The 27,248-nt window shown below is 38.8% G+C and overlaps 1 protein-coding gene across 1 annotated transcript in view; it reads left to right on the top strand.

Moving 5' to 3' along the window:
* Window positions 1–27,248, top strand: part of NBAS (NBAS subunit of NRZ tethering complex) — a 394,400-nt gene that overhangs the window by 289,945 nt on the left and 77,207 nt on the right. The window contains exons 42-43 of the mRNA XM_026454698.1: window positions 73–323; window positions 1,362–1,696. Of these exons, the coding sequence (XP_026310483.1) occupies window positions 73–323; window positions 1,362–1,696 (586 nt within the window). The remainder of the gene's footprint in view (window positions 1–72; window positions 324–1,361; window positions 1,697–27,248) is intronic.

Raw genomic sequence — 27,248 nt, 5'->3', positions numbered from 1 at the left:
AAAAAAAAAAAAAAAAATCACTTTAATAAAGGAAAAAAATCTTAACACAGTTCCTTTGGCTCTTAATTTCAGTTTGTCCACACTAGAAATTGAAAATAGAGCCCAAGACCTTCATCTCTTTGAGACTTTGAAGACTGATCCGGAAGCCTTTCACCAGCACATGGTCAAGTATATTTACCCCACTATTGGTGGCTTTGATCACGAAAGGCTGCTGTATTATTTCACTCTTCTGGAAAACTGTGGCTGTGCAGATTTGGGAAACTATGCCATTAAACCAGAAACCCACATTCGGCTGCTGAAGAAGTTTAAGGTTGTTGCATCAGGTAGGATGATTGTTTCCCTGCTTGAATTCATTCTTTTAAATTAAATTTGGGGATTAATTTTCTGTACACAATCCTGTTCATGCATTGTGGTTGGCAGAGCTCTGAAACCACAGAATTTTGAAGCTAATTGACTTTAGTTATTATCTTTCCAACTCTTTCACTTATGGTTGAGGGAATTAAATACCAGAAAAAGTAAGAAACCTATTAAAAGTCACACAGTGACTTATGGTAGACCTGGTACTAAAATCCAAAGTTTTGGACTTCCGCTCCAGGATTTTTCACTACTCCCATTGGTTATATTTTATGTATATAAAAGGCAAGGCCAAGACACCTTATAATAGGCAGTTCAGCAGAATTTCATTCCACTGGAGCCATATGATTAAAATATGCATGGAGCACTTAAAATAAGAGCCTTCGAATTTTTGTTAAATTGTGGAAATCTTTAGAATGGTCTTTATGCTCATAACTAAGAAATTAAACCCCTTAAAACCTCTTAAATTTTTATACTTTATAATTTGCAAGGCACATTCAAATCTATGTTTGTTTGATATTCATAATAATCGGGAGAGTTCCCTTCAGTTTATCAGTTGTTTTCTGAATAATCAAATGAGACACTGGCCTAGACACAGAGGATAAGGGAATAAGATTCAATCCTTGCCTTCAAATAACTAGTGAAATGCCAGATAAATAACAAAGGAATGTAACGCAGTTTGGTGAATGCACTGATAGAAGGAAACATAGGTGCTGCAGGGGATTCCAAAGGCATGGAGATATTGTCATCTAGTGTATAAACAAGGAAATGGAGGCACACAGAAGATGAATGGCCAATCTGGGGGATCGCACAGCCGAATAAGTTTCGGGCTGTGACTGGAACTCAGATCTCCTGATCTTTCTAATAGAAAACCTCAACTAGCTACTATAGCTAAGTTGATAAATCTTTGCATTCAGACATACAGAGGGCTATGTGTGTGTGTTTGAAAGTGCCTATATATTTACATTGGAGTGAACTGCTTACCTACTTTCTTTTTTTCCTGCTAGGTCTTAATTACAAAAAGCTGACAGATGAAAACATGAGTCCTCTTGAAGCACTGGAGCCAGTTCTTTCAAGTCAAAATATTTTATCTATTTCCAAACTTGTTCCCAAAATCCCTGAAAAGGATGGACGGATGCTTTCCCCAAGCTCTCTGTACACCATCTGGTTACAGAAGTTGTTCTGGACTGGAGACCCTCATCTCATTAAACAAGTCCCAGGCTCTTCACCAGAGTGGCTTCATGCCTATGATGTCTGCATGAAGTACTTTGATCGTCTCCACCCAGGTGACCTCATCACTGTGGTAGATGCAGTTACGTTTTCTCCAAAAGCTGTGACCAAGGTAAACAAAGATATTTGAAAGTGGTTTGAGCACATTAGAAGAAATGAAAATTGCTCCTACGTTCTGTAGATTTTATTTTTATTTCCTTTCTTGAAATGGAAAATAATTACATATTGGCTTTTAAAAAAGTTTTTATTTGCTATGAAGGAGGCATTTTAATTCGGAAGTTGTTTTTCTCTATTACAGATGTAAAAATATGCTAAAATAGAGATGACTCTTCTCATTTACATGTATACTTAGTACATGCTACAGTTCTCATGTCACTTTATAGTAAATATGCCATTCTGTCTTTCCAGTTGACAAATGTAAAGGAGCTCCAGTGCCCAGCCCAGAATACCTGCATTGGAAACCAGGCTAATAACTTAGCTTGGGTTAACCTGAGTCTTTAAAAAAGTTATTGGCCGGACGTAGTGGCTCAAGCCTGTAATCCCAGCACTTTGGGAGGCCAAGGCAAGCAGATTACCTGAGGTCAGGAGTTTGAGACCAACTTGGCCAACATGGCAAAACCCCGTCTCTACTGAAAAAAAAAAACCAAAAAACACCAAAAGAAAGAAAAATTACCTGGGCATGGTGGTATGCAGCTGTAGTCCCAGCTACTCAGGAGGCTGAGGCAGGAGAATCTCTGGAACCCAGGAAACGGAGGTTGCAGTGAGCTGAGATCATGCCACTACACTCCAGCCTGGGCGACAGAGCAAGACTCTGTCTCAAAAAAATAAAAACATAAAAAATTAAAAATATAAAAGTTATTATTCATATCACGCAGTATGTAACTTGATGATAGAATTATCAAAGAAAGCGCGTATTGCATTTTCTGATGTCTCCCCCATGCTCAGTTTGGCGCGCTTTGACTGGATCTTAATACCTGCACTCAGTCCCTCAGCAATGTGTAGCCTCACTCAGAATAGATAATGTGGGTTTTCCTCCTCCCCTTTCCTGTCCCCACACCCAGACACCGCTGCTAAACAAATGGACATTTTTCACTATTTGAACTCTGGGCATATCTCTCTCCTGGAAAATCTTAGCCTTTGGACTCAACTGCTGAACTCTGTCGCCTTTGGAGCTCCTATTTGATTTTCTCTCTTGCCGTCTTTGCCGTTGCCTTCTCCTTCCCTGCAAGTCACCAAGTCTGCCCAGTACCCTATCCCAGAGATTGTTATTTTAATTAGTATTATCCTGGAAATAGACTGTAAAGGCCAAGAATTGCAAATCATTCATTTGGAGGTTGGCACAGGCAGAGGTTCCAACTTCTGTGAAGAATGCTAGTTTTAACCAAATCACTAGATTAATAGTTGTGGATAACCAAGTACTTCTTTATTTTCTTGTTATTGCAACCCTAGTAATGTATCTTGGTTTTAAATTTCACAACCACTGCTATGAAAAGGAGATAATCGTTTTTGTTGGTTTTGAAGAGAAAAATAAGGATGATTTTAAAAGACAAGAGCATCATGTATTTGAAAAGAATATGTTTAGAGACATATAAACCTGGCTTCGAACTCTGAACCCATCACTTATCAGCTGTGTCGTTTAGCTTCAGGAATCTCTCTTAGACTTCTGCTTCCTTGAGACAGAGGTTGTGGTGGAGTTATCTGTGAGGGAGATAATGTTATTACCCCAGTTTTATAGATGAGCAAACTTGAGGCTTACCAAAGTTAAGTTGGTAGTAGAGAAGTCAATCTGAACTCATGGAGATTTATCCCATGGCCTTTTCTCTTAACCACTGAACTCTGCTATCTTTAAGATGTCATAGAACAAGCAACTAGAGTCGGGGGACCTGGAGCCATTCCAGAAACTGTGGGAGAGCAGTGGAACCAGAGAGCCCTGAGCATTTTTAGCCCAGTAGGAGCAGCATGTCCTGGGATGTGTCCAGAGCAGAGCTGAATATAAATGAGAAAGTCCAGGCAGGAACCTGGTTATATAGGGGAAGAAACCGAGCCAAGTTGGGAGTTTAAGATCCAAGGAACCAGCTCAGATTTGAGACTTGTGAACTAGCCTTCGGGGCTAACAGGCCAGCAGGTCATCCAGGAAGGTGGAGGTGCCTTTGCTCCCAGGCAGTTTTCCACCCCACCCTCAGGCTGGAGGTTGTTTTAGATATTTTATGTGAGGGCAGGAAGGGAAGCCAGTAGGGTCAGCTGGAACTGTATGCTAATTGTGAGCATGCAGGTGGAGGGGACACAGAGTTTTAGACTTGGCAACAGCAATCTTTTATGTATGATTAAATGTAAGAGTAGGATGTAAAGTCCACTTGCATTTTAGTTGTTATTTACGATGCTTTAAGTTAGGTGATTTTGGATTATTCATATTGTCATCCCTTTAGTTTCTTAACCTTATACTTCTTTCAAGATGTCCGCCAGCCCCTGAAAATGTGTGGCGCAGTTGTTGGTGCACAGATGTGTATTTTGTTGGGTTAGAGGTGCACCTGACCCAGTAAAGATTCAATCTGTTAATTACTGTGTTGTTTTCTCTTAGCTCAGATGGTATATTCCAAGCATAGATATTTCTTTATTGTAAACTGTTCTCAGGAGGCAAGTTTCTACTGATTCAAGTAAATTATAGAGAGGTGAGACAGATACATTTAAAATTAACTTTACATCTTTAGTCTAACCACAACATTTTTTCTCATTTTATTAATTGGCAAGTTTTTAATTTTTTGTTCAGAGAGGAAAAGTATAAAGTTGGAAAAAATGCATGTCTGAAAGTACATAATGCTGCCCTATTTAGATAGAAAGAGAGAGAGTATAAAAATCAAAATGAAACACAGCCTGCAGATGTCAGAGAACACATTTGGAAGAGGAAATGCAGCTGGATTTGCCCAAATTTGCAAAACACCAGATGTTCCCAACAGCTTGTACATGATGTTAAAAATGTAAAATAAGTGTGTACTGTTCATACATAGTGTGCAGTTTTCAAATGTGTACCCACATTTAATTTAGAAAGAAATTTTGGGAAGGAACTGGTAAGCTAATTCTCAAGTGCATAACAAAAACAATAAGCAATTGTTCAGATGTTAGAATTCAGAAAGGAATATTCCCAGGGCCTGAATTGAGTGCCCAATCCACTGGTAAAACATACCAGAGAAGGCTGTTTGCTTTCAAGGTAACAGCCATTCCGTTGTGATTTACATTTGCAGAATTCCTAGAATCTCTGGGGAAGATATTCACAAATAGTATTATGTCATGTAGTCAGAGAGTGAATTTGTGTGCCATTTGAGATGATTAATATGCAGAAGGAAAAAGGATGCAAATGTTTAAAGTGCATTTGTACCAAATCTAAATTGCTTTTTTTTTTTTTTTTTTTGGTTGAATCAGATTAGAATTGCTCCTCTATTGCTTGTCAATTCAGCTATTACAAGCATTTTTATAGAAGGAACAGGGAACAAGTGAATGGGTTAGAAATCCAGGAAAATGGTTGTAAAAGAGGCTGAAAGGCAGGTCAGAACATGATTTGCTTGGTATTAGGTGGTTAGCAATGGGGAGCATATGTGTAATCTTAGCCTTTGTGTTTTATACTTTCCACTTGCTTTCAATAGCTAGTACTGCTACATCCATAGATAAATGTGTGGAAAATACTTCTCTCTTTTATGAAATGCTGTCAAGAAGTTTGCCAGGATCCTTCTTTAAAAAGTTTAAAAACTCCCAGGTAATCATACAATTTAAAAAATCCTTCTGGTACCTTGACTGATGTTTCTCAACCTGAAATTGAATAGGTATTTACCCACTCCCTTTTCCCCCACCTTGCACGTGCTACCTTTCCAACTGATACCGTTTTTGATTCATTGCCATTGTAAACCTCTGCTTCTAATGGGAAACAGCTTGTCTCCTTTGGATTGGAGCAGAAACATTGTTGAGAACCTCTTATCTAGTCTATTTTTTGACCTTCAAACTCATTTCTATTGATAATTAAGCCAGTATCCCTGCTTACTTGCTTTATTTATTTAATTAAACGTATCTTTTGCCTAATTTTAATCTCCACTGCCTCCTGGAGTTATGGAAACAGCATAAGAGCATCTTTGTTTACTGTTCAGATTCTTGAAATAAGCTACCATTTCCTTCCTTATCCTATTATTCAACCTGTGGCATGAACATCTGGTAGAATAAATTAATCTTAAAAAGTACAACTTGACCTAAATATGAAATTTATTGTAAAAGTTTAAGTCTTGATCAAAAAGGTTGCATTGTAGCTGTAACTTCAGGGTCTCTGCATTGCCAATACTAACTTTTAACTAAGGTTGGCAGTACATCTTTCACCATGAGTACTCAGTGTCTGAAACTTACAGAAAAACGTTTATTTAATGTATATTGTGACTTTCTGATGCCATATGTCAGATTCAGAGTGAATCATGAAGTATTTAGGCATTTGCTATGTGCTATATACAGTATTAGTTTCCATGGGAGACACTAAGCTATAAAAGTCATGTTTATAAGAAACGTGAAGTGAAGGTTTTTAAAAATTATACAATAAAACAATTTTTAAGTTATGTTAATTGAGAAGTACCTTGCCCATGAAATTGGAAATTTTTGAGGACTGGGATGGTGCCTTTTATCTCTTATTTCCTATGTCCTAGCACAGTATAAAATAGGTACTTTATACTTAAGTGGTTGATTAAATAATTATCATAGATTGGTCATTCTCAAAACTTTGATCTCAGGATGCTTTAATATTCTTAAGAATTAGTGAGGATTCTAAAGAGTTTTTGTTTATGAAGATTGTATCTAATAATATTTACCATATTAGAAGTTAAAGACAGGCTGGGCACCGTGGCTCATGCCTGTAATCCCAGCTTTGGGAGGCCAAGGTGGGTGGATCTCGAGGCAAGAGATCGAGACCATCCTGGCTAACATGGTGAAACCCTGTCTCTACTAAAAATACAAAAATTAGCTGGGCGTGGTGGCACATGCCTGTAATCCCAGCTACTCGAGAGGCTGAGGCAGGAAAATCGCTTGAACCAGGGAGTCGGAGGTTGCACTGAGTTAAGCTAGCGCCACTGCACTCCATCCTGGCAGCAGAGAGAGAGACTGTCTCAAAAAAAAAAAAAAGTAGAAGAAGAAGTAGAAGAAGTTAAAGTCAAAATTTTAAACTTATTTATTTAAAAATACCAATAATAGAGCCATTATAGGTTGACATGAATAGCATGTTTAATGAAAAACAACTGTATCTCCAAGACAGAAAATAATGAAAAAACAGCACTGTGTTACATTTTCTTGTCTGGCTTAATAGAACACAGCTGGATTCTCATGTTAGTTTCTGCATTCAGTCTGTTGTTGTTTAGGTTGAAAGAAAACCCAACCTTACACAGATAAGAGGTTGAAAAAGGGAGAGGTATTTTAATAGCCTATAATTTGGAGTATTCTTCTTTGATACTACACTGAAACTCAACATGTGATAAAGTCTTAAAGACTAGTTGCAGTGTGACATCTGAAGCCATATTATTGAACTTTTTGTACCCTGTCGCATTAAGACTGTTGGTCTAGGTTGCACTTGAACGGATTCCTTTCCCAGGTATGATTTTGTAATATAATTGCATGAAGACATTTAGAAGTTTCAGTTCACTGAGTTATATAGATCATCCAGATGTTGATAGATTGCATCAGAGAATGTGAAAAAAACGCATTCATTAATATGAGCTCTTATCTCAGCCAGTAAGTCTGTCAGTATTGGGAAGCTGTCAGCTTTACAGTGGTGGATCCAAGTTTTCCAAAATTTGAATTTTTGCTTGAAAGTTCCAATTTTATCATGACAGCAAATTCTGTGTTGTTTTTCTTGAAGTCACTGTCTCACTTTGCTCACTTGGAAGAAAATGTAAGCAAAAGTAGCCTTGCATGCAAAAACCAGCAACTTCAGTTCACAACTCAAATAGGCAATGCTGTCTCAAAAATAAATAAATAAATAAAATAAAAATTTTTTAAAGTCTCCAATCAGGATGTTAACTGCGGCATATGTCTACCATCGAAGAAAGACGATGTTTCCGTCCATCCATACTGCCTCCTCTGGCAGAGACTGATCTGTTTCACATATCCCTGGCCGTGGTCACTCTCCCTTCCTGATTTCCATTTCCGCACTGAAGCCCCGTGTTCCTCTCAGTTAAGTGTTCCAGTGGCTGTCACTGTCATTTTGCTGGGGAATCTCACTTAGAAATCTGCTTCCCAGGCCGATTTCCCACTCATGTGCCACTTTTGTTTCCTCTGAGAACCACCCAGGGCAGAATTCTCCACTGAAATCTTAGAAGCTTTTGAAACTTAAACCCCTAAGGACCTGGAGAAGACCACTTTCTTTGCTGCGTGCTCATCCCTGAATTTTGTGCTTGTGCTACTTCCAAGAGAGCAGAAATATTTCTATCGTATCTTTGGGTTTTAATCAGGAAAAGTAATAAATAATTGTCATTTTTCCATTATCAAATTGTAATCACTTAAGAGATAGAGGAATCAGGTACCCAGAAAAGAAAATAACAGCTTTATTGTTGGTAGAATTGGCCTGGAGACTGTGGCTTTGTTTTCCATGTCAGTTTTCTGCTATTTTTGTCCTCCTATCCTACACCCTGCACTCAATCTTCAGACAGCCCTGCCGAGGACAGTCAGTTCTGCAGAGCATACATGCCTTGTCAGAAGGGCTGCCTCCTATTCGTGAGCTCCAGAGAGCTGGTCCCCAAATTAGTGCTGTCCAGCAGAACTATCATGTGTGCCTCATGTGGAGGCTGAAATTTTCTAATAGCCACATTTTAAAAAATCACACAAAATAGGTGAAATTGTCCGAAGTATTACTATTTTATCATGTGATCAATATAAAAATAACAGTGAGATATTTTGCCTTTTTTTAAAAAAACACCTTTGAAATGCAGTGTGTATTTCAGCACACATCAACTCAGACTGGTCACTCTCAGGGGCTCAGTAGGGACATAAACGTGTTGGACAGATACACTTCTCTGCAGCAAAAGTCTGGGCCTGACCCGCACGTTTCCCACTGGGAGGACAACACCACCAGAAGAGTGTATGCGCTTCTTCAAGTCTGGCAGATATGAGAAAGGTAGGGAAAGAGCTCGCCACCCATCATCAATTGTTTCTCCCCATTTCGCTTACCAGATGCCACTCCTCCTCTCAGAAATGGGGAGTGGGGGTGAAGAGTACTTGACGTCTTGGGACTCATAGGGGGAGCTTCCTGCTTTATGGGCCAAGGTAGGAACCCAAAAGATGGAGAAAATAGTTCCTTCTACACATATCCAACCGAATGTCTAGCTAACAATAAATGATAAAACCTTAGAGGTTATCTGTCTTTGGCAGAAATCGCTATACATTTTCTGCACTATAATAGTACATCTTCTGGAGCCAAACCTCCGTAAGATTTTAGAGACTTTATAGGATTAACAATACTTTACAAAAGGACTGTCATTAAAGCCAAAGTGGAAAAATGAGAAACAATTATTGAAAAATATTTGTCAAAGTAAGTGTACTGTCATATGTACATACACATTTTTGTTTATACGTAAGTGGATTTTACTTTATTCAAGATATAACACCTTTAAAGCCAAATAAAATACATGTATGTATAATTATTTGCCTTTTCCAGTGTCTAGATGTTTATATATTTGTATTAAATTATATTGATCTTTATAATTTTTGGTATATGCATTACATCCTTAAATGAAGATCTTGTGATCTTTTTCATAGTTTTTTAAATAGGAAAGATATATATCTAATGCACATTTGTCTTAAAGACACTGCATTTGTAAAGCTTCTATTCCTAAGTAGAAAGTGGTACACTCATTTTTTTAGCCTTCTCCCCCACTCAATTTTATAGTTATTGTTGTTGCTAAACTATAATCATGCTGAACTCAACTATAAAAGTGTTATATAATGTTTTCTCAGGGTAAAAGAACACTAACTGTTGATTCAAATTTTTTTTGATCTTTAAATAAGTATTTTGCCCATTGATCTCTGGCTTTGGTCTAGTTGTTTGACTCCTTTGATTCTGACCTGAATAAGCTTTATTTATTCCAAATACTTTCAGGAAATGTTTAGTCACTATTCTGCGTGCTGTAGACAAGTAAAAGGTTGCCATGACCCTTGCCTTTGAGAAGCTCATAGTTTATTGAAGTGTATGTGTACATGCATACGTACATATTGAATGAACTATAAGAAGTACCATTTAAGTGTATTAATAAATGCCATGTGTACAAAGAAGAGATAATGAATATTTGTTGAATGTCAAAAAATAGCTTTTGGGGATAGTTTGATTTGGGACATATGAAAATTGGTATGGCTTTTCGTAAGATGTCATTGTGGGGGAAGCTGGGTGATAGTTACACGGGACCTCTCTGTACTATTTTGCAACTTCTTGTGCATCTATAATTATTTCAGAATAGTTTTTTAAAAGACTGATATGGCTTTTGAACATCCAAGTTGAGCTGTTGACAGCTGTCTATATGAGTTTAGAGTGTATTAGAGAAGTAGAGACTAGAAATACATTTGGGAATTCTCAGAGCATAAAGAGGAGTCACTACTAGGAGGCTCGGTAAAATTCTCAAGGAAGTAAGTAGGTAGAGAAGAAAGGAGGAGAGAGGATGAAGCCCCAGGACACTACAATATTAAGAATTGAGGATGAGGGGAAACCAGCAAGCACTGACAAGCAATCTTGAAATCAAGAAACTCTACCCTCTCCTTCATAGATCATCATTTTTTTCATTATTACATATTTTCTTTTAATAAATATATTTTTAAAATATTAAGAGTTTCTGTCTTAATGGGTGAGAGTGGATGAGACCTGAAATCCGGATGGAACAATTCGCCTTGGATAGGATCCTGTCAGTTTCCCCCAGTAGCAGGAGAGATGGGAAGCTGATGGGCACAGATGCAGGTAGCTGGGGAGATGTAGTGGTAAGAGATGGAGGACATTCTCTTCTGATTGCAACGAAAGGAATCAGCTTAATGTGAGTACAAAGGAGGTAGAGTTGGAGATCTGAAGAGAGGGTAAGGTACAAAGTAGTGTTTTAAGAGACTGGGAAAGCAGACAGACAAGAAAAATGTAGTAAGATTGCTGGGGCCCCTTACGGGCATCCTAATGAGTGCCTCTTTCAGTTTTTAATTGTAGCCCTACTTAGGAGCTCTCAAAATGTCAACAGTGTCTGCTGTATTCATCAGTTCTCATGCTGCTATGAAGAAATATCTGAGACTGGGTAATTTATAAAGAAAAGAGATTTAATTGACTCATAGTTCTGCATGGTTGGGGAGGCCTCAGAAAACTTATAATCATGGAGGAAGACACCTTTTCACAGGGTGGCAGGAGAGAGAATGAGTGCCCAGCCAAGGGGGAAGCCCCTTCTAAAACCATCAGATCTTGTGAGAACTCACTCACTGTCACAAGAACAGCATGGGGGAAACCGCCCCCATGATTCAATTATCTCCACCTGGTCCTGCTCTTGACACATGGAGATTATTACAATTCAAGGTGAGATTTGGGTGGTAACATAGAACCAAACCATATTATCCGCTGTCCTTAGAATTTCCATGGTTTGGACACACCCTCCAGTGCTTTGGCTTTTCTTGGACTTACCCTACTATATATTTGTATTAAATTATATTGATCTTTATAATTTTGGGTATATGCATTACATCCTTAAATGAAGATCTTGTGATCTTTTTCATAGTTTTTTAAATAGGAAAGATATATATCTAATGCACATTTGTCTTAAAGACACTGCATTTGTAAAGCTTCTATTCCTAAGTAGAAAGTGGTACACTCATTTTTTTAGCCTTCTCATTACTTTTTGCTCTCCTCTTGCTTGGTGCCTGCTTTTATCTGTATGCAGATTTACGTGTTGATTAAAACATTTAGAATCTTCTCTTTCCAATTCAGACAGTTCTTTACTATAAAGTACAAATATGAGGTTTCCTTACCTACATAACTTCGTAGTGGTGGTGATTTGAACCATGCGTGGGCCATAGTAAGTATTAAAATACATATTTGCTACTTTTTAAAATTAATACTGTAGTTGCTGCTGCTTTGTTGTTACTGAACCCTATGCTACTCCTGTAGTGAGAACCTGAAGGAAGTTTGAGATATGGTCCCTAATTCTAGTGGGCTTGCAACCTAGGAAAACAGTGTAGTCACTCATAAAAACACAGCAAGGAATACAAGATAACATGATAGTGAATTCTGAATTTGAAGATTATAATTTTCCCATACCCTAGCTCATTTGATATTCACACACATTTGTGAGGGTGATTATTAAGCAAGTATTGTCATCTCCAGTCTGAAGGTCAGATTACTAGAGGGTGATTGGTCGAAGTTCAACAAGCAGGAGATATCCAATTCCTTTTTCAAACACAGGTCTTCTGATTCCAAATTTGATGTTGATTGCATGAGATTGCATGACACTTTTCTGCTTTAGGAACTGAAAAGAGAAGAGTCATTGTAGCCTGATATACCCATGTAGGCAAAGCCAAGACATAAGTATTTTGCATGCCTATCAGCCCATACAAAGTCTTACCTTTAGTAAGCTGGAAAGTTAGTTTGGCCCAAATGGACCATATACTATGAAGAGTCCCTCAAAAGACAAGTAAAGAAGTTTGCATATGATGTGGAAAGGAAACATGAAGCCAATGAATACTTGTGAATAGTGGCATGAATTGGAGAAAAGATGATTTAAAGATGTCAGTGTCACCACATAATAATAACAAGGCGAACTAGTGCCTCCAGAAGTCTATCCTAGGCACTCAGGCTGCACTCGCATAGTGGAGCAGATAAACCATTTTCATCCATCTCCCTCGTCACATCCAGCCTTCCCACCAGATACTATTATATAAGAGGAGGAAGAGAATGTTGTAACACGACTGAATTGTCACACCAGCCCCATGAAGTAGATTCGTCACCATTTTAACAGACACAGAATTTAAGTCCCAGGGAAGTTAGATAACTGCTCCTGTGTTTTACGAGCTAGAATTCACAAAGTCAGGATTCACATACCGGCGCGCTCCTCAAGTCTTGCTTTCCCTTACCTCCCTTGCCTGAGAAATTTGGCTACAGAAGCCCATCTGGGGTGATTGTGATTACCCTCCTGACTGGCAAGCTGAAAACTCCTTATCTGTGCTTGGGAAATTATTTCACATTGGCAAAGGTAATCATTTAGTAGGAGAGATTGAAAATTGGCCGAAGGACCATGTACGCAGTACCGTCATAAATAATAACACACTCTGCTCCTGGAGAGGACTCCGGTGGGATGCTGAGCTGTTGGTGCATTCTGCAGCCCTCCCAGGCCTCTTCATTAATAAGCTGAAAGGAGTACACTCTCCTTCCTGCAAAGCATGTAGATTCTAAATTCACAGGGGGTGTAAGTCTTGGGAAAGACAGAGGAATAAATAAACGATCTCAGAATTATGTGCATCAAATGCCAAAGCATATTTTAACATGATGAAAGCAGTGAGGGAAAGGAATCTGAAAATAACCTCCCTACTACAGTACTCTCCTCTTTCTGGCAAACTTCATGGTTCTGCAGCTGTTTATTACTCAACCGTAAATCTTTAGTGACTTGGACTCCCTTTGCTCTTCCATTCTTTGTTGATCGTATAAGCTCCCTCCTCTCATTTAAGTACCTTTCAAACTTACAAACAGATTTATCTCCTAATTGCTATTTCATAAATACACTCTCTAGCCTCTGCAGTGAAGGAATGTATAATAAACAACTATGCCCTTTCCTCACAGCTAGTGCCTACTGCTTCATCAAGTATTGGCACCCATAGGACGTACAATTGCAGCTATTGCAGGATGCTGACTTGACAGCCAGAGAGATCTCTTCATAAATGAGGATGGTAAACAAATAACTCAATGAAAGATGTGGAGGCAGAGAGGTAGAAATGGTTAATAATAGAGTCAGTGGAGCTAGGGATATAGCCAGGAAAGGCCCCATAGTATAAAAGGTCTTTGAGCTGAGTCTTAACTGATGAGGGTATTTGTCATGAGCATCACAGAAGGAAATATAAGAAAGACGGGAACATTCAAGACAGATTTAGCAGTTTTGATAAAAACATGAAATAACCTAGTACCCTTAGTTAATTTAAATAATATGGTATAAATAAGAGCATAGGATAAGGCCAGAAATATAGGAAGGGGGCTGGGAATGAAAACTCTTCTATACCTGGCTAAAGGATAGACCTTATCTTGGGAATGGATCAGTAAGACATAAGTTTTCAACCAGGTCGTGACATTGTCAGATTTTTGTTTTATAAAGATTACTTTTAGGCTGGGTGCAGTGGCTCACACCTGTAATCCCAACACTCTGGGAGGCTGAGGTGGGCAGATTGCTTGAGGCCAGGAGTTCATGAGCAGCCTGGGCAATGTGGTAAAAACACTGGAGTCCCAGCTATTTAAAAGGCTGAGGCGGGAGGATCTCTTAAGTTCAGGAGATGAAGTTGCAGTGAGCCAAAATCATGCCCCTGCACTCCGGCCTGAGCAACAGAGTGAGACCCTGTCTCAAGAAAAGATATATATGCCACCACTTTTGTGATGATTGTAGATGATTGGAGAAAGGAACAGAAGTGTAGGGCTGGAAGTTTCATTGTGAAGGCTCTTGCAGCCTGGTGCAGGAGAGGTGATGGTTGGCCAAGCTGAGGCATGAGCAGCAAACACCTGGACTTGGGCTCATTACTGTAGTGTGGGCAAGTGTGCTACCTGTATTTGTTTTCATATTGTATTTTCCTGAATGTGCCTTGAGGAAATTCCACCAGCGATTTAACATTTTATTCACTGAATCACCTCACAGAGTTCCTTAATCATTATAGAATCATTTTTTTGTCCAATATATCTCATCTGATGAGGGCTTTTTTATGCCACTCTATGAGTGAAAAGACTAGGAGAAATTGATGCCATTTGATCACCAGGTATTAATTCTCATGAGTAGAACAGAGAAAACAATTTTAAATCAACACAGACACAAGAAAATCTGGGAAATTTTATTCTTTAATGTTGTGGGTTTTCAATGTGTTGAACTGAATTGAATCTTGATAGATCTTAGACACATTATAAGCTATTTTAATAGTAGCGTGGTAATGTAGAAAAAAACAGGTTTGTAGTCAGACTTTCCTGAGTTTCTATCCAGTTTTGACCTTGGGAAAATTACTCTATATTTGGAGTTAAGTTTTTGCCTTGGTATAATGAGGAACTATAATCACTACCGTATAAATATAGATTAGTTTTAGAGTATTTTTAGACACAAGTAAAAAGACAATTAAAATTGGCTTAACTTACCAGAAAATTTACTGACTCCTATAAGTGAAAGATCCAGAGGTGGGGCTAACTTCAGGGCTGGCTGCGCAAGCAGCAGGCATCATCACAGAGCCAGTTTCTTTCCATTTCTTTTCTCTGCTGTCTGTCATGTTAGTTTCACCATAAAGCACTTTGTTGTAGTAGTTGCAGGACGATACCTGGCAATAACTGGGGCTATGTTGCTTCCTGATTCACATCCATCCAGATGGAGTGACAGAGCCTCCCATAAGCTTTGTGCTGGTTAGAGCACTCCTGAATCAACCTTGTGACCCCTGGTGTGGCAGGTGCTAATGAGCACCAGCCTGGATTACCTGTCACTCTGGTGAGAGGGATGAGATTGCCCTGGATGATCTGACTCTTGGTTTTACATGATCCTGAGTAGTTTGAAGTGTTGGGATAAGACCTAGATTTTCATATCAACATTTGATTTTGCTCTAAATACAGTGGACCTACTTTCAATGATCTTAATAATAACCATTTGTGGTATATACCATATACATGCATGTAATAAAAGATTTCTAAATGGAAAATGTGAATGAATGCTTTCAAATTTTGTTAAGGCCTGTATGTGCTCAATAGCAATAGATAGTTGTATTTATTACTGATTGCAGTAACGTTTCATCTCATTTCTAACATTTTTCATGCCCCTCTTCATGAAGATAAAGGTGACCTTCAAGCTATTGAAAAAAGAATGTAATAGCTTATATCATTGCTGGAAGTGAGCTATAAAAAGAGAGGGCCATCTACACTTTGCTGAAGAGTAATATTATTTCTGTGGTTGTTGTACAAGGCAAAGGGTAAAGCTTGAGGTAAAGTGGCCTCTACCCTGCATTACTCACTTTTATTATATGAGCAATTGATAATTAAGCAAAAAAGAATAATTATAATGATGATGCTATGTTAAGTATATAAATGAATGTGACAAGACAAGTATGGTTATTTTTGTCTTTGAATATTTTATTAGCTTTAGTAAAGCAAAAATTTTTAAACTTAACTTTCACTTTCATTGGCATAATATTTAAAATACCGTTTCATAATATTCCTATAGTTACGATTTATAAACAGCGCTTAACATGCTCCACTAAGCACTGAGAAGAAAAGAATGACTTAAGGGGGTGTTCACGGCCTGGTGAGGAGAGTGCACACCGTAAAAGCACACACAACATTTGGCGTCAGCACACAGAGAGATGACTGCTAGGCTATTAGCAACACATAAAGTGATTTATTGTTTTAATGAAGTTAGTTAAATATAGCTGACATAATTTGATGTCTCTTTTGTAGCTCCAATGATTGCTGGCTCCTGCAAGCCATCCTGTTATCATCAGAGCAGATTTACAGGTGCTTTAAATACGCTGAGTTATAACTCACTTGTGGGTCCTGTAATTAGTTTGGGCATTGTGGTCAGCATTAAAGACACACAGCAACACAGAACACCAGACTGTGGATTAGGATCGGAAACATCAGAACGTATCTCCCCTTAGTAGGGGGTCATATCGTTTCATGACATTTTTGTTTGCTTTCAATATGTGCAGATAATCTGTGTGTATATGTACAATAATTGACTTTTGATGCATAATATTATTTCTTACTGTTGGTCTTGGACAAAAAAGTTTGAAAGCTACTGTGTCAACTGACTGGCAGCTGACGACATACATCAGAGGAGTGCCTGCTCTAGGAGCTGGCATAAGACAGCATAGTAGTGTTTTTCAGTCCTTTAACATAATGTCATTTACAACTGAAACTGCCTGTTTCCTTCAACCCCATCCACTCTGTCCAGACTCTTGCAGTGACCACCTCACTGTCCCTTTGTTTCAAGTCCCAGGACCCACCTCCAGCCACCTCCTAAACTCACCATTGGCCAGTTGGTTGGGTCACTCAGTTTAAAGGCTCCAGAGCTGCAATGGTGGGTCACACACTTTCTTTGCTATTAGAATTAACTAGGAAATGCTCATGCAAGATACTGGTTTCTTTCCGCCAATGCTGATGTCTTTCCCAAACCCACAGATTGAGTCAGTAAGCCTGATAAGAGCCAGGGAATTTGCGTTTTTGAGGTTGCACTTAGGTAATTTCAATACAGGTGGTCTGAAAATCACACTTTAGGAAAACAGTGCTCCAAAGCCATGGACTTGAACCTTTTACTCATGTAGCTAACTTAAAATAACCTGATTACCTCTCACACACTTGATATCTAAAAATTTTATAATTTTAAATGATTACAAAGGAGGGCATAGTTTCCAGCACATTTTAAATGTTCACATTTAAAGTAAAACTGTAACGTAGCTCTGTTTGTATACAACATATGCGATTTGATGTCTACTGCTATCACTTAAAAACATACAAGAACACATCTACAGCTGTCAGAAAGGTTACATCTTTCCTTTTCCTCAAACTATTTCTGCTTCTTTTGTCAAAGAGAAATAAAGCCAGATACTTTTTAAAGGCAGTAAAGACAGATTTTCTTAAGTACTAACTACTGCAGAGGGAAGAGAGCCCAGCGTAAACCAAGCTCAACTTTGCCAAAACAAAAAAGGCAGAATACGTTTTCCAACATTGGAGTGTGTGAAAGGAAAGGCACAAGGGGCGTTAAGGGAGGTTTGATCCATCTAACTGAACCATCTGGGTTTGCAAATTGGCACTTATCTGGAGAAGAAACAAACTGCTCATGTCTTTATGACAGCAGGTAGTTGTGCAAGTTGGAACAAGGCGCCCATGGAAATGAGGCCCTTACCCTCCCACAGAGAGTTGGATCCTTGAGTGTTTATGTTTCAAAGCAATGGATCCCAGATCCTTCAGGAAACACACTAAGTAGTAGAGGTTTACATCCCAAAGGGACAGAGATAGGATTATAATTGCAAGCTTTCTAAAGTAACTGCTGTAAAGAGGGGTTGAGGAGCCTATTGGCTTATCACCAGGTGTTCGCTGGAACGAACAATACATTCTACTGACAGCTTTGAACTTTCTTGGCATTTTAAGGGGGACTGGAGTCATCCTAGGGGCATGGCCTTGCTAGAAGCCCTGCTAAAGTTTGGTCAAGTGTATTAGTGCAGGGGTTTGGGTGGAGTCATTTTGTGCAGAGAGTTTGTGTAGTTCTTACTTTCATATAATGTTTTTGTAATGCAATTCAATGTCTTTGTGCTTAAAAGTCATGTTTCTCTGCATCAGAAATAATTAAATAGAAAGTGACATTTAAAAAATTTCTTGTGACTCTAGGGTTTCAAGATTTTTTTGAATTCTATATTCAGTTATTTTTTCAATTATTGCAGCATATATTTGATCAGAGCAGCATTGATGTATTTTTTGATAAATAACTATTAAATATAAAAATAAAATTATTTCAAAATGCACATCTTAATGAGGTAGAGATTTAAATATTGTTTTTAATTGGTTTATGTGCTCTTGGATGACTATTATTAGATTGAGATTGAGTTCAGTGTCAGTATTCTATTTTATATTTGTATAGATATGAGAACTTAAAAACCTTGTTCACGTAAGTAAGTGGATGGAGAAGTTTTACCGTAGCAGAGTCACTTAATTATTTGAATTTCTTATAAGTTACAGACCAAAAATCATATAGCAAACTTTTGTTAAAAATTAATTTTTAATAATTTATCAGCAGACGTCTCATTTAGATCCTTTGTAAATTGTGTTGAAAGCACAGCATTGGGCCTGTAATCCCAGCACTTTGGGAGGCTGAGGTGGGTGGATGACCTGAGGGCAGCAGTTTGAGACCAGCCAGGCCAACATGGTGAAACCCAATCTCAAATAAAACTACAAAAATTAGCTGGGTGTGGTGGCAGGCTCTTGTAATCCCAGCTACTTGGGAGGCTGAGACAGGAGAATCTCTTGAACTCGGGAGGCAGAGGTTACAGTGAACCAGGATTGTGCCACTGCACTCCAGTCTGAGCAACAGAGAGAGACTCAAAAAAAAGAAAAGAAAAGAAAAGAAATTAAACGGGGGATATTACAGCTGATACCACAGAAACACAAAAGATCATTCAGAGCTACTATGAACACCTTTTCACACGCAAACTAGAAAACCCCGAGGAGGTGGATAAATTCCTGGAAATATCCTAGATTAAATCAGGAAGAAATAGAAACTCTGAACAGACAAATAACAAGTAGCAAGACTGAAACAGTAATTTTTAAAATTGCCAACCAAAGAAGTCCAAGACCAAATGGATTCACAGCTGAATTTTATCAGGCATTCAAAGAAGAATTGGTACCAATCTTACTGAAACTATTCCAGAAGATAAAGAGGAAATCCTTCCTAAATCATTCTGGGAAGCCGGTATCACCTAATACCAAAACCAGGAAAGATGTAACAAAAAAGGAAAGCTATGGACCAATATTCCTGATGATCATAGATGCAAAATTCCTCAACAGAATAACCAAATCCAACAGCATATCAATATTGCATAATCAAGTGGGTTTTATACCAGCGATGCAGGGATGAATTAACATGTGCAAGTAAATAAATGTGATATATCACATAAACAGAATTAAAAACAAAAATCATATGGTCACTTCAATAGATGCAGAAAAAGTATTTGACAAAATCCAGCATCCCTTTATAATTAAGACCCTCATCAAAATTGGCATATAAGGGACATACCTCAAGATAATAAAAGCCGTCTCTGACAGACCCACAGCCAACGTTATACTGAAAAGGGAAATGTTGAAAGCATTTTCTCCGAGAACTGGAATAAGACAAGGGTGCCCACTTTCACCATAATGTTGATGCTATTCAGCATCATGCTAGAAGTCCTAGCCAGAGCAGTCAGACAAGAGAAAAAAAGAAAGAGCGTCCAGATTGGTAAAGAGGAATCAAACAGCCACTGTTCGCCAAGTGATATGATTGTATACCTACAAAACCCTAACAACTCATCCAAAAAGCTTCTAGGTGTTATAAATTAATTCAGTAAAGTCTCAGTATACACAAATCAGTGGCACTGCTATGCAACAACAATGACCAAGCTGAGAATCAAATCAAAAACTCAATCTATTTTACAACAACTGCAAAAATAATAATAATAATAAAATACTTAGGAATATAAGCAAGGAGGTGAATGATCTCTACATAGAAAACTACAAAACACAGCTGAAAGAAATCATAAATGACAGAACAAATGGAAATACATCCCATGCTCAAGGATGGATAGAATCAATATTGTGAAAATGACTGCATTGCCAAAAGCAGTCTACAAATTTAATGCAATTCCCACCGAAATACCATCATCATTCTTGACAGAACTAGAAAAAACAATCCCAAAAATCATATGGAACCCAAAAAGAGTCTTCGTAGCCAAAGCAAGACTAAACAAAAAGAACAAATCTGGAGGCATCACATTACCCAACTTCAAACTATACTATAAGGCTATATTAATAGTTACCAAAACAGCATGGTACTGGTATGAAAATATGCATATAGACAAATGGAGCAGAATAGAGAACCCTGAAATAAAGCCAAATACAGCCAACTGATCTTTGACAAAGCAAACAAAAACAAAGTGGGGAAAGGTCACTCTATTCAGCAAATGGTGCTGGGATACTTAATTGGAAAGCCACTTGTAGAAGAATGAAGCTGAATCCTCATCTCTAACCTAATACAAAAATTAACTCAAGCTGGTTCAAGGACTTAAATCTAAGACCTGAATCATAAAAATTCTAGAGGATAACATTGGAAAAACTCTTCTTGACATTGGCTTAGGCAAAGGGTTTATGACCAAGAACCCAAAAGCAAATGTAACAAAAACAAAAATAAATGGTACCTAATTAAACGAAAAAGTGTCTACACTGCAAAAGAAATGATCAGCTACTCGACAACCTACAAAGTGGGAGAAAATATTCACAAACTAAGTATCTGATAAAGGACTAATCCAGAATCTACAAGGAACTCAAACAAATCAGCCAGAAACAAACAATCCCATCAAAAAGTAAGCGAGGGACATGAGTAGATACTTCTCGAAAGGAGATACACAAATGGCCAAAAAACAGGAAAAAATGTTCAACATCACTATCAAGGAAATGCAGATCAAAACTACAATGAAATACCACCTTACTCCTGCAAGAATGGCCATAATTTAAAAATCAAAAAATAATACATGTTGGTGTGGATATGATGAAAAGGGAACTGCTGGTGGGAATGTAAATTAGTACTACCACTATGCAAAACAGTATTGGAGATTCCTTAAAGAACTAAAAGTAGAACCATTATTTGATCCAGCAACCCACTAGTGGGTATTTAACCCAGAAGAAAAGAAGTCATTATATGAAAAAAGCACTTGCACACACATATTTATAGCAGCACAATTTGCAATTGCAAAAATATGGAACCAGCCTAAAATGCCCATCAGCCAACAAGTGGATAAAGAACATGTGAGATACATGCAGGCACACGCACACACACACACACCATGGGACACTACTCAGCCATAAAAAGAAATGAAATAATGACATTCACAGCAACCTGGATGGAGTTGGAGACCATTGTTCTAAGTAACTCAGGAGTGGAAAACCAAACATCCTATGTTCTCACTTATAAGTGAGAGCTAAGCTATGAGGATTCAGAGACATGAGAATGATACATTAGACTTTGGGGACTTGGTGGGGAAGGGTTGGAAGGGAATGGGAGATAAAATACTACACATCGGGTATAGTGTACACTGCTCCAGTGATGGGTACACCAAAATATCAGAAATCACCACTAAAGAACTTTTCCATGCAAACACCACCTTTTCCCCCAAAACTATTGAAATTGTTTTTAAAAAGTAACTTAGAAGAAAAAAAAAAAAAAACAAAAAGCACTGGGAACCTTGTGACATGCAAGAAGAAGTTTGTTATCCAGTCACTGTGTAGTCACCTGATGGGTTCTTTCTGCCACTGCACAGAGACCCCAGCTTTGCAGTAACGAAAGAGTTTAATTGACTCAAGGCTGGCCGTGCCATGCTGGAAATGGAGTTATCACTTAATTCACTTGAAGACTTCTAGGTTAAGGTTTTTTAAAAGGCAGTTTGGGGAAAGGGGTGCGGGTGGATAGGAAATGGGTGCTTGCTGTTGATTGATTGGGGTACAATCATAGGGGTGTGGGAAGTGAGCCTCCTGGGCGCCGAATTGCTTCTGGATGGGTCCTGGTGGAGCCATGGATCTCAGACATGCAAAACATATGAATAGATATCTCAGAAGGTCAGTCTACAATAGTGACGTTATCTGCAGGAGTAATTGGAGAAGTTGCGTATCTTGTGATCTCCAGAATGCAGTAATGGCTGGCAATTGCTTATGTCTGCTTCTTAGCAGAATTCAGCTTTCTCTCTCCTCTTAGCCTGGTCGTCTCTCACTCACTTTACAAAGGCAGATGAGTTTTAGGGCAAGGGCTGTTATCATTTAAACTATAAACTAAATGTCTGACAGCTTGAAGGCTAAAGGCAAGATGGGGGTTGGTTAAATTAGATCTCCCCCACTGCCATAATTTTCCCACTGTTGAAATTTTTGCAAAGGTGGTCTCCACTGGAGTCTGTTATACGCCAGCATTCTGAATTGTCCCTTTGGTGTTCTGGAGCTTTTTAGAAATCAGAACAATGTATCAGAGTCAGACTCAGAAAGAGTGTCAGACATGCCTTTCTTATGTTAGTTGAAGGCTGTTGTGAATGGGGAGTTGGGAAAGCGCACAGACTTCACACCTTGATCGGTTTTAGGAAAGAATACTTAGAGAAGGTGGAAATTAATTTAGAGATGGATTCCCTTTAAACTGTCTGTGCCTGTGTCCCTGTTGGAAGGCTTTGTGTGCTAGTGGCACACATACCCCAGTTTGGGACAACTGGCCCAAGGATAATGTGTGCGTTTCCCAGCATGGCACCCCCAGTGGCCCCAGTGCCCTTTGCATCTCTTCTCCTGCTGGACAGTCCCTTGCCTAAGCACACACATACGCACATTTGCACCAGCAAGATCTTTTCCAAGTACAGCTTGGGAGTGAGACTGGAGGAGGAACGATGTCTAGCTTTGGGGATTGAATTCCTGGGATAGTTTAATCTTTTTCAGAATTGATTCCCCCTCCTTTCCCGAATATACTGCAGCTGCTGCTGTGCACCTGCTCCTCTACCCCGTGAGACATCTGGAAGTCGTGAACTACTGTTTTTGATGAGAATATATTATATCCTGTAGGTTTTTTGGAGCACAGTAAAAAGTTGAGAGTTACAGCCATAGAATATTCTTCTTTTATAAAACGTTTATTTAATTAATTCCTCGTTCTATCCTCTTTGCCAGCAATCCACTCTCCCCTCCTTCTTCCACATGAACTCTTGCTGATGCTTCAAGTCCTGCTTCAGGTGTCACCTCCTTTTTAAAGACTTTCTTGCCTTTCTAAATTTTTTTTTTCTTGATATACCCACATACTTAATTTATATTTCTGTCACATTTTATAAATTTTTATTTCTGTGTTGACTTTTCCATTAGGATGTATGTTCTTTCCAGGATAGTGATTCTGTCTTAATTTACCTTTGTATCCTCTGTGCCAAGGCCAGGCCTAGCACATAGCGAGTATGAAAGTGTTTGAACATGAAAAGGAGGAGGGGGAGATGGATGAAAAATAGGGTGAGTTTGTAAATGGAAACCTATAAAGAGAGGACATCTGTGTATTGTTTTATTAGTTAAATAATAAACTGTTTGTAAACCCTGATTTTTTTTTCCACCTCACTCTGTAGGTAGCACCTGGGTTTTTCTTGAGTCACCTGCCATTTTCTAAATCACAGCCTTATGTTCAAAGTCATGCTATGTTCTTTTTTTCCTTCTTTTTTTTTTTTTTTTTTTTTTTTGAGATGGAGTTTCGCTCTTGTTGCCCAGGATGGAGTTCAATGGTGCGGTCTGGGCTCACCACAACCTCCGCCTCCCAGGTTCAAGCGATTCTCCTGCCTCAGCTTCCTGAGTAGTTGGGATTACAGGCATGTGCCACCAGGCCCAGCTAATTTTGTATTTTTAGTAGAAACGGGGTTTCTCCATGTTGGTCAGTCTGGTCTCGAACTCCTGACCTCAGGTGATCCACCTGCCTCGGCCTCCCAAAGTGTTGGGATTATAGGCATGAGCTACTGCGCCTGGCTCTATGTTCATTTTTAAAAGAAAACAAGTCTGCTTAGCAAGATTTCACAGCCGTGAAGTATGTACAGATGACGTAGGTCATCTTGGTGAATTATGAATCAAGCCATTAGCTAAAACCTCTGGTGCTGATTATGTTGCTGTCCTGCTAAAGATCCTTTTATGCCTCCCAAGGTGTGATGTGATGATACCATCATCAGCTCAGCATGCAGGGCCCTTCCTCATGTTGTCATTTCTGCTTCATTCTTCCTCATTCTCTGATAGACCGTTACTTATGTCAGAGACGTTTGAACAGAGCAACTCCATCTTGAATAGGAGCTGGGTGAAATAAGGCCGAGACCTACCGGGCTGCATTCCCAGAAGGCATTCTAAGTCACAGGATGAGATAGGAGATCGGCACAAGACACACGTCATAAAGACCTTGCTGATAAAACAGCTTGCAGTAAAGAAGCCACTAAAAGCTACCAAAACCAAGATGGTGACCAGAGTGAGCTCTGGTCATCCTGACTACTACATGCCCACCAGTGTCATGACAGTTTACAAATGCCATGGTGATGTCAGGAGGTTACCCTATATAGTCTAAAAAGGGGAGACATGAATAATACACCCCTAATTTAGCATATCATCAAGAAATAACCATTGAAATTGGCAATCAGCAGCCCCAAGGGGCTATGGAGTAGCCATTCTTTATTCTTTTACTTTCTTAATAAATTTGCTTCCACTCTATGGACTTTTGTTTGTCTGTCTCTTTTTTATTATTATACTTTTAAGTTCTCAGGTACGTGTGCAGAACGTGCAGGTTTGTTTCATAGGTATACACGTGCCATGGTGGTTTGCTGCATCCATCAACCCGTCATCTACATTAGCTGTTTCCCCTAATGCTATCCCTCCACTAGCTCCCCACCCCCAACAGGCCCGGTGTGTGATGTTCCCCTCCGTGTGTCCATGTGTTCTCATTGTTCAACTCCCACTTATGAGTGAGAACACGCGGTGTTTGGTTTTCTGTTCTTGTGTTACTTTGCTGAGAATGATGTTTTTCAGCTTCATCCATGTCCCTGCAAAGGACATGACTCATCCTTTTTTATGGCTGCATAGTATTCCATGGTATATATATGCCACATTTTCTTTATCCAGTTTATCACTGATGGGCATTTGGGTTGGTTCCAAGTCTCTGCTATTTTGCACAGTGCTTCAATAAACACACATATGCATGTGTCTTTATAGTAGCATGATTTATAATCCTTTGGGTATATATTCAATAATGGGATTGCTGGGTCAAATGGTATTTCTAGTTCTAGATCCTTGAGGAATCGCCACACTGTCTTCCACAATGGTTGAACTAATTTACACTCCCACCAACAGTGTAAAAGCATTCCTATTTCTCCACATCCTCCCCAGCGTCTATTGTTTCCTGACGTTTTAATGACTGCCATTCTAACTGGCATGAGATGGTATCTCATTGTGGTTTTGATTTGCATTTCTCTAATGAACAGTGATGATGAGCTTTTTTTCATATGCTTGTTGGATGCATAAATGTCTTCTTTTGAGATGTGTCTGTTCATATCCTTTGTTCACTTTTTGATGAGGTTGTTTTTTTCTTGTAAATTCGTTTAAGTTTTTTGTAGATTCTGGATATTAGCCCTTTGTCAGATGGATAGATAGCAAAATTTTTTTCCCATTCTGTAGCTTGCCTCTTCACTCTGATGGTAGTTTCTTTTGCTGTGCAGGAGCTCTTTAGTTTAATTAGATCCCATTTGTCTATTTTGGCTTTTGTTGCCGTTGCTTTTGATATTTTAGTCATTAAATCTTTGCCCATGCCTATGTCCTGAATGGTATTGCCTAGGTTTTCTTCTAGGGTTTTTATGGTTTTAGGTCTTATGTTTAAGTCTTTAATCCATCTTGAGTTCATTTTTGTATAAGGTATAAGGAAGGGATCCAGTTTCAGCTTTCTACATATGGCTAGCCAGTTTTCCCAATATCATTTATTGAATAGGGAATCCTTCCCCCATTGCTTGTTTCTGTCAGATTTGTCAAAGATCAGATGGTTGTAGATGTGTGGTGTTATTTCTGAGGCCTCTGTTTTGTTCCATTGGTCTATATCTCTGTTTTGGTACCAATACCATGCTGTTTTGGTTACTGTAGCCTTGTAGTCTAGTTTGAAGTCAGGTAGCATGATACATCCAGCTTTGTTTGCTTTGCTTAGGATTGGCTTGGCAATGTGGGCTCTTTTTTGGTTCCATATGACATTTAAAGTACTTCATTTCCAGTTCTGTGAAGTAAGTCAATGGTAGCTTGATGGGAACAGCATTGAAACTGTAAATTACTTTGGGCTGCAGGATGGCCATTTTCACAATGTTGATTCTTCCTATCCATGAGTGTGGATTGTTCTTCCATTTGTTTGTGTCGTCTCTTATTTCCTTGAGCAGTGGTTTGTAGTTCTCCTTGAAGAGGCCCTTCACATCTCTTGTAAGTTGTATTCCTAGGTATTTTATTCTCTTTGTAGCAATTGTGAATGGGAGTTCACTCATGATTTGGCTCTCTGTGTATCTGTTATTGGTGTATAGAAATGCTTGTGATTTTTGCACATTGATTTTGTATCCTGAGATTTTGCTGAAGTTGCTTATCAGCTTAAGGAGATTTTGGGCTGAGACGATTGGGTTTTCTAAATATACAATCATGTCATCCCAAAACAGAGACAATTTCACTTCCTCTTTTCCTAATTGAATACCCTTTGTTTCATTCTCTTGCCTAATTGCCCTGGCCAGAACTTCCAACACTATATTGAATAGGAGTGGTGAGAGACGGCATCCTTGTCTTGTGCCAATTTTCAAAGGGAATGCTTCCAGTTTTTCCCCATTCAGTATGATATTGACTGTGGGTTTGTCATAAATAACTCTTACTATTTTGAGATACGTTCCATCAGTACCTAGTTTATTGAGAGTTTTTAGCATGAAGGACTGTTGAATTTTGTCTAAAGCCTTTTCTGCATCTGTTGAGATAATCATGTGGTTTTGACTCTATGTGGCCTGCAAAGCCTGACATATTTACTGTCCAGCCGTTTATGCCACACCATGTCTAAACTAAAGTGCTCTAGTGGTTAGAGATGTATCCTGAGCCCTCCTGCTTACAGGCTTCCTCAAGTGCACTTTTAGTATTCTCTTTTTAAACACTGTCATCCATCCATCCATCCATCCATCCATCCATCCATCCATCCATCCAT

This window comes from Piliocolobus tephrosceles, chromosome 15 (assembly GCF_002776525.5).
Source record: "Piliocolobus tephrosceles isolate RC106 chromosome 15, ASM277652v3, whole genome shotgun sequence".
NCBI lineage: Eukaryota > Metazoa > Chordata > Mammalia > Primates > Cercopithecidae > Piliocolobus > Piliocolobus tephrosceles.
The sequence above is the reverse complement of the archived record's forward strand: the minus strand, read 5'-3'. Positions and strand labels throughout refer to the sequence as shown.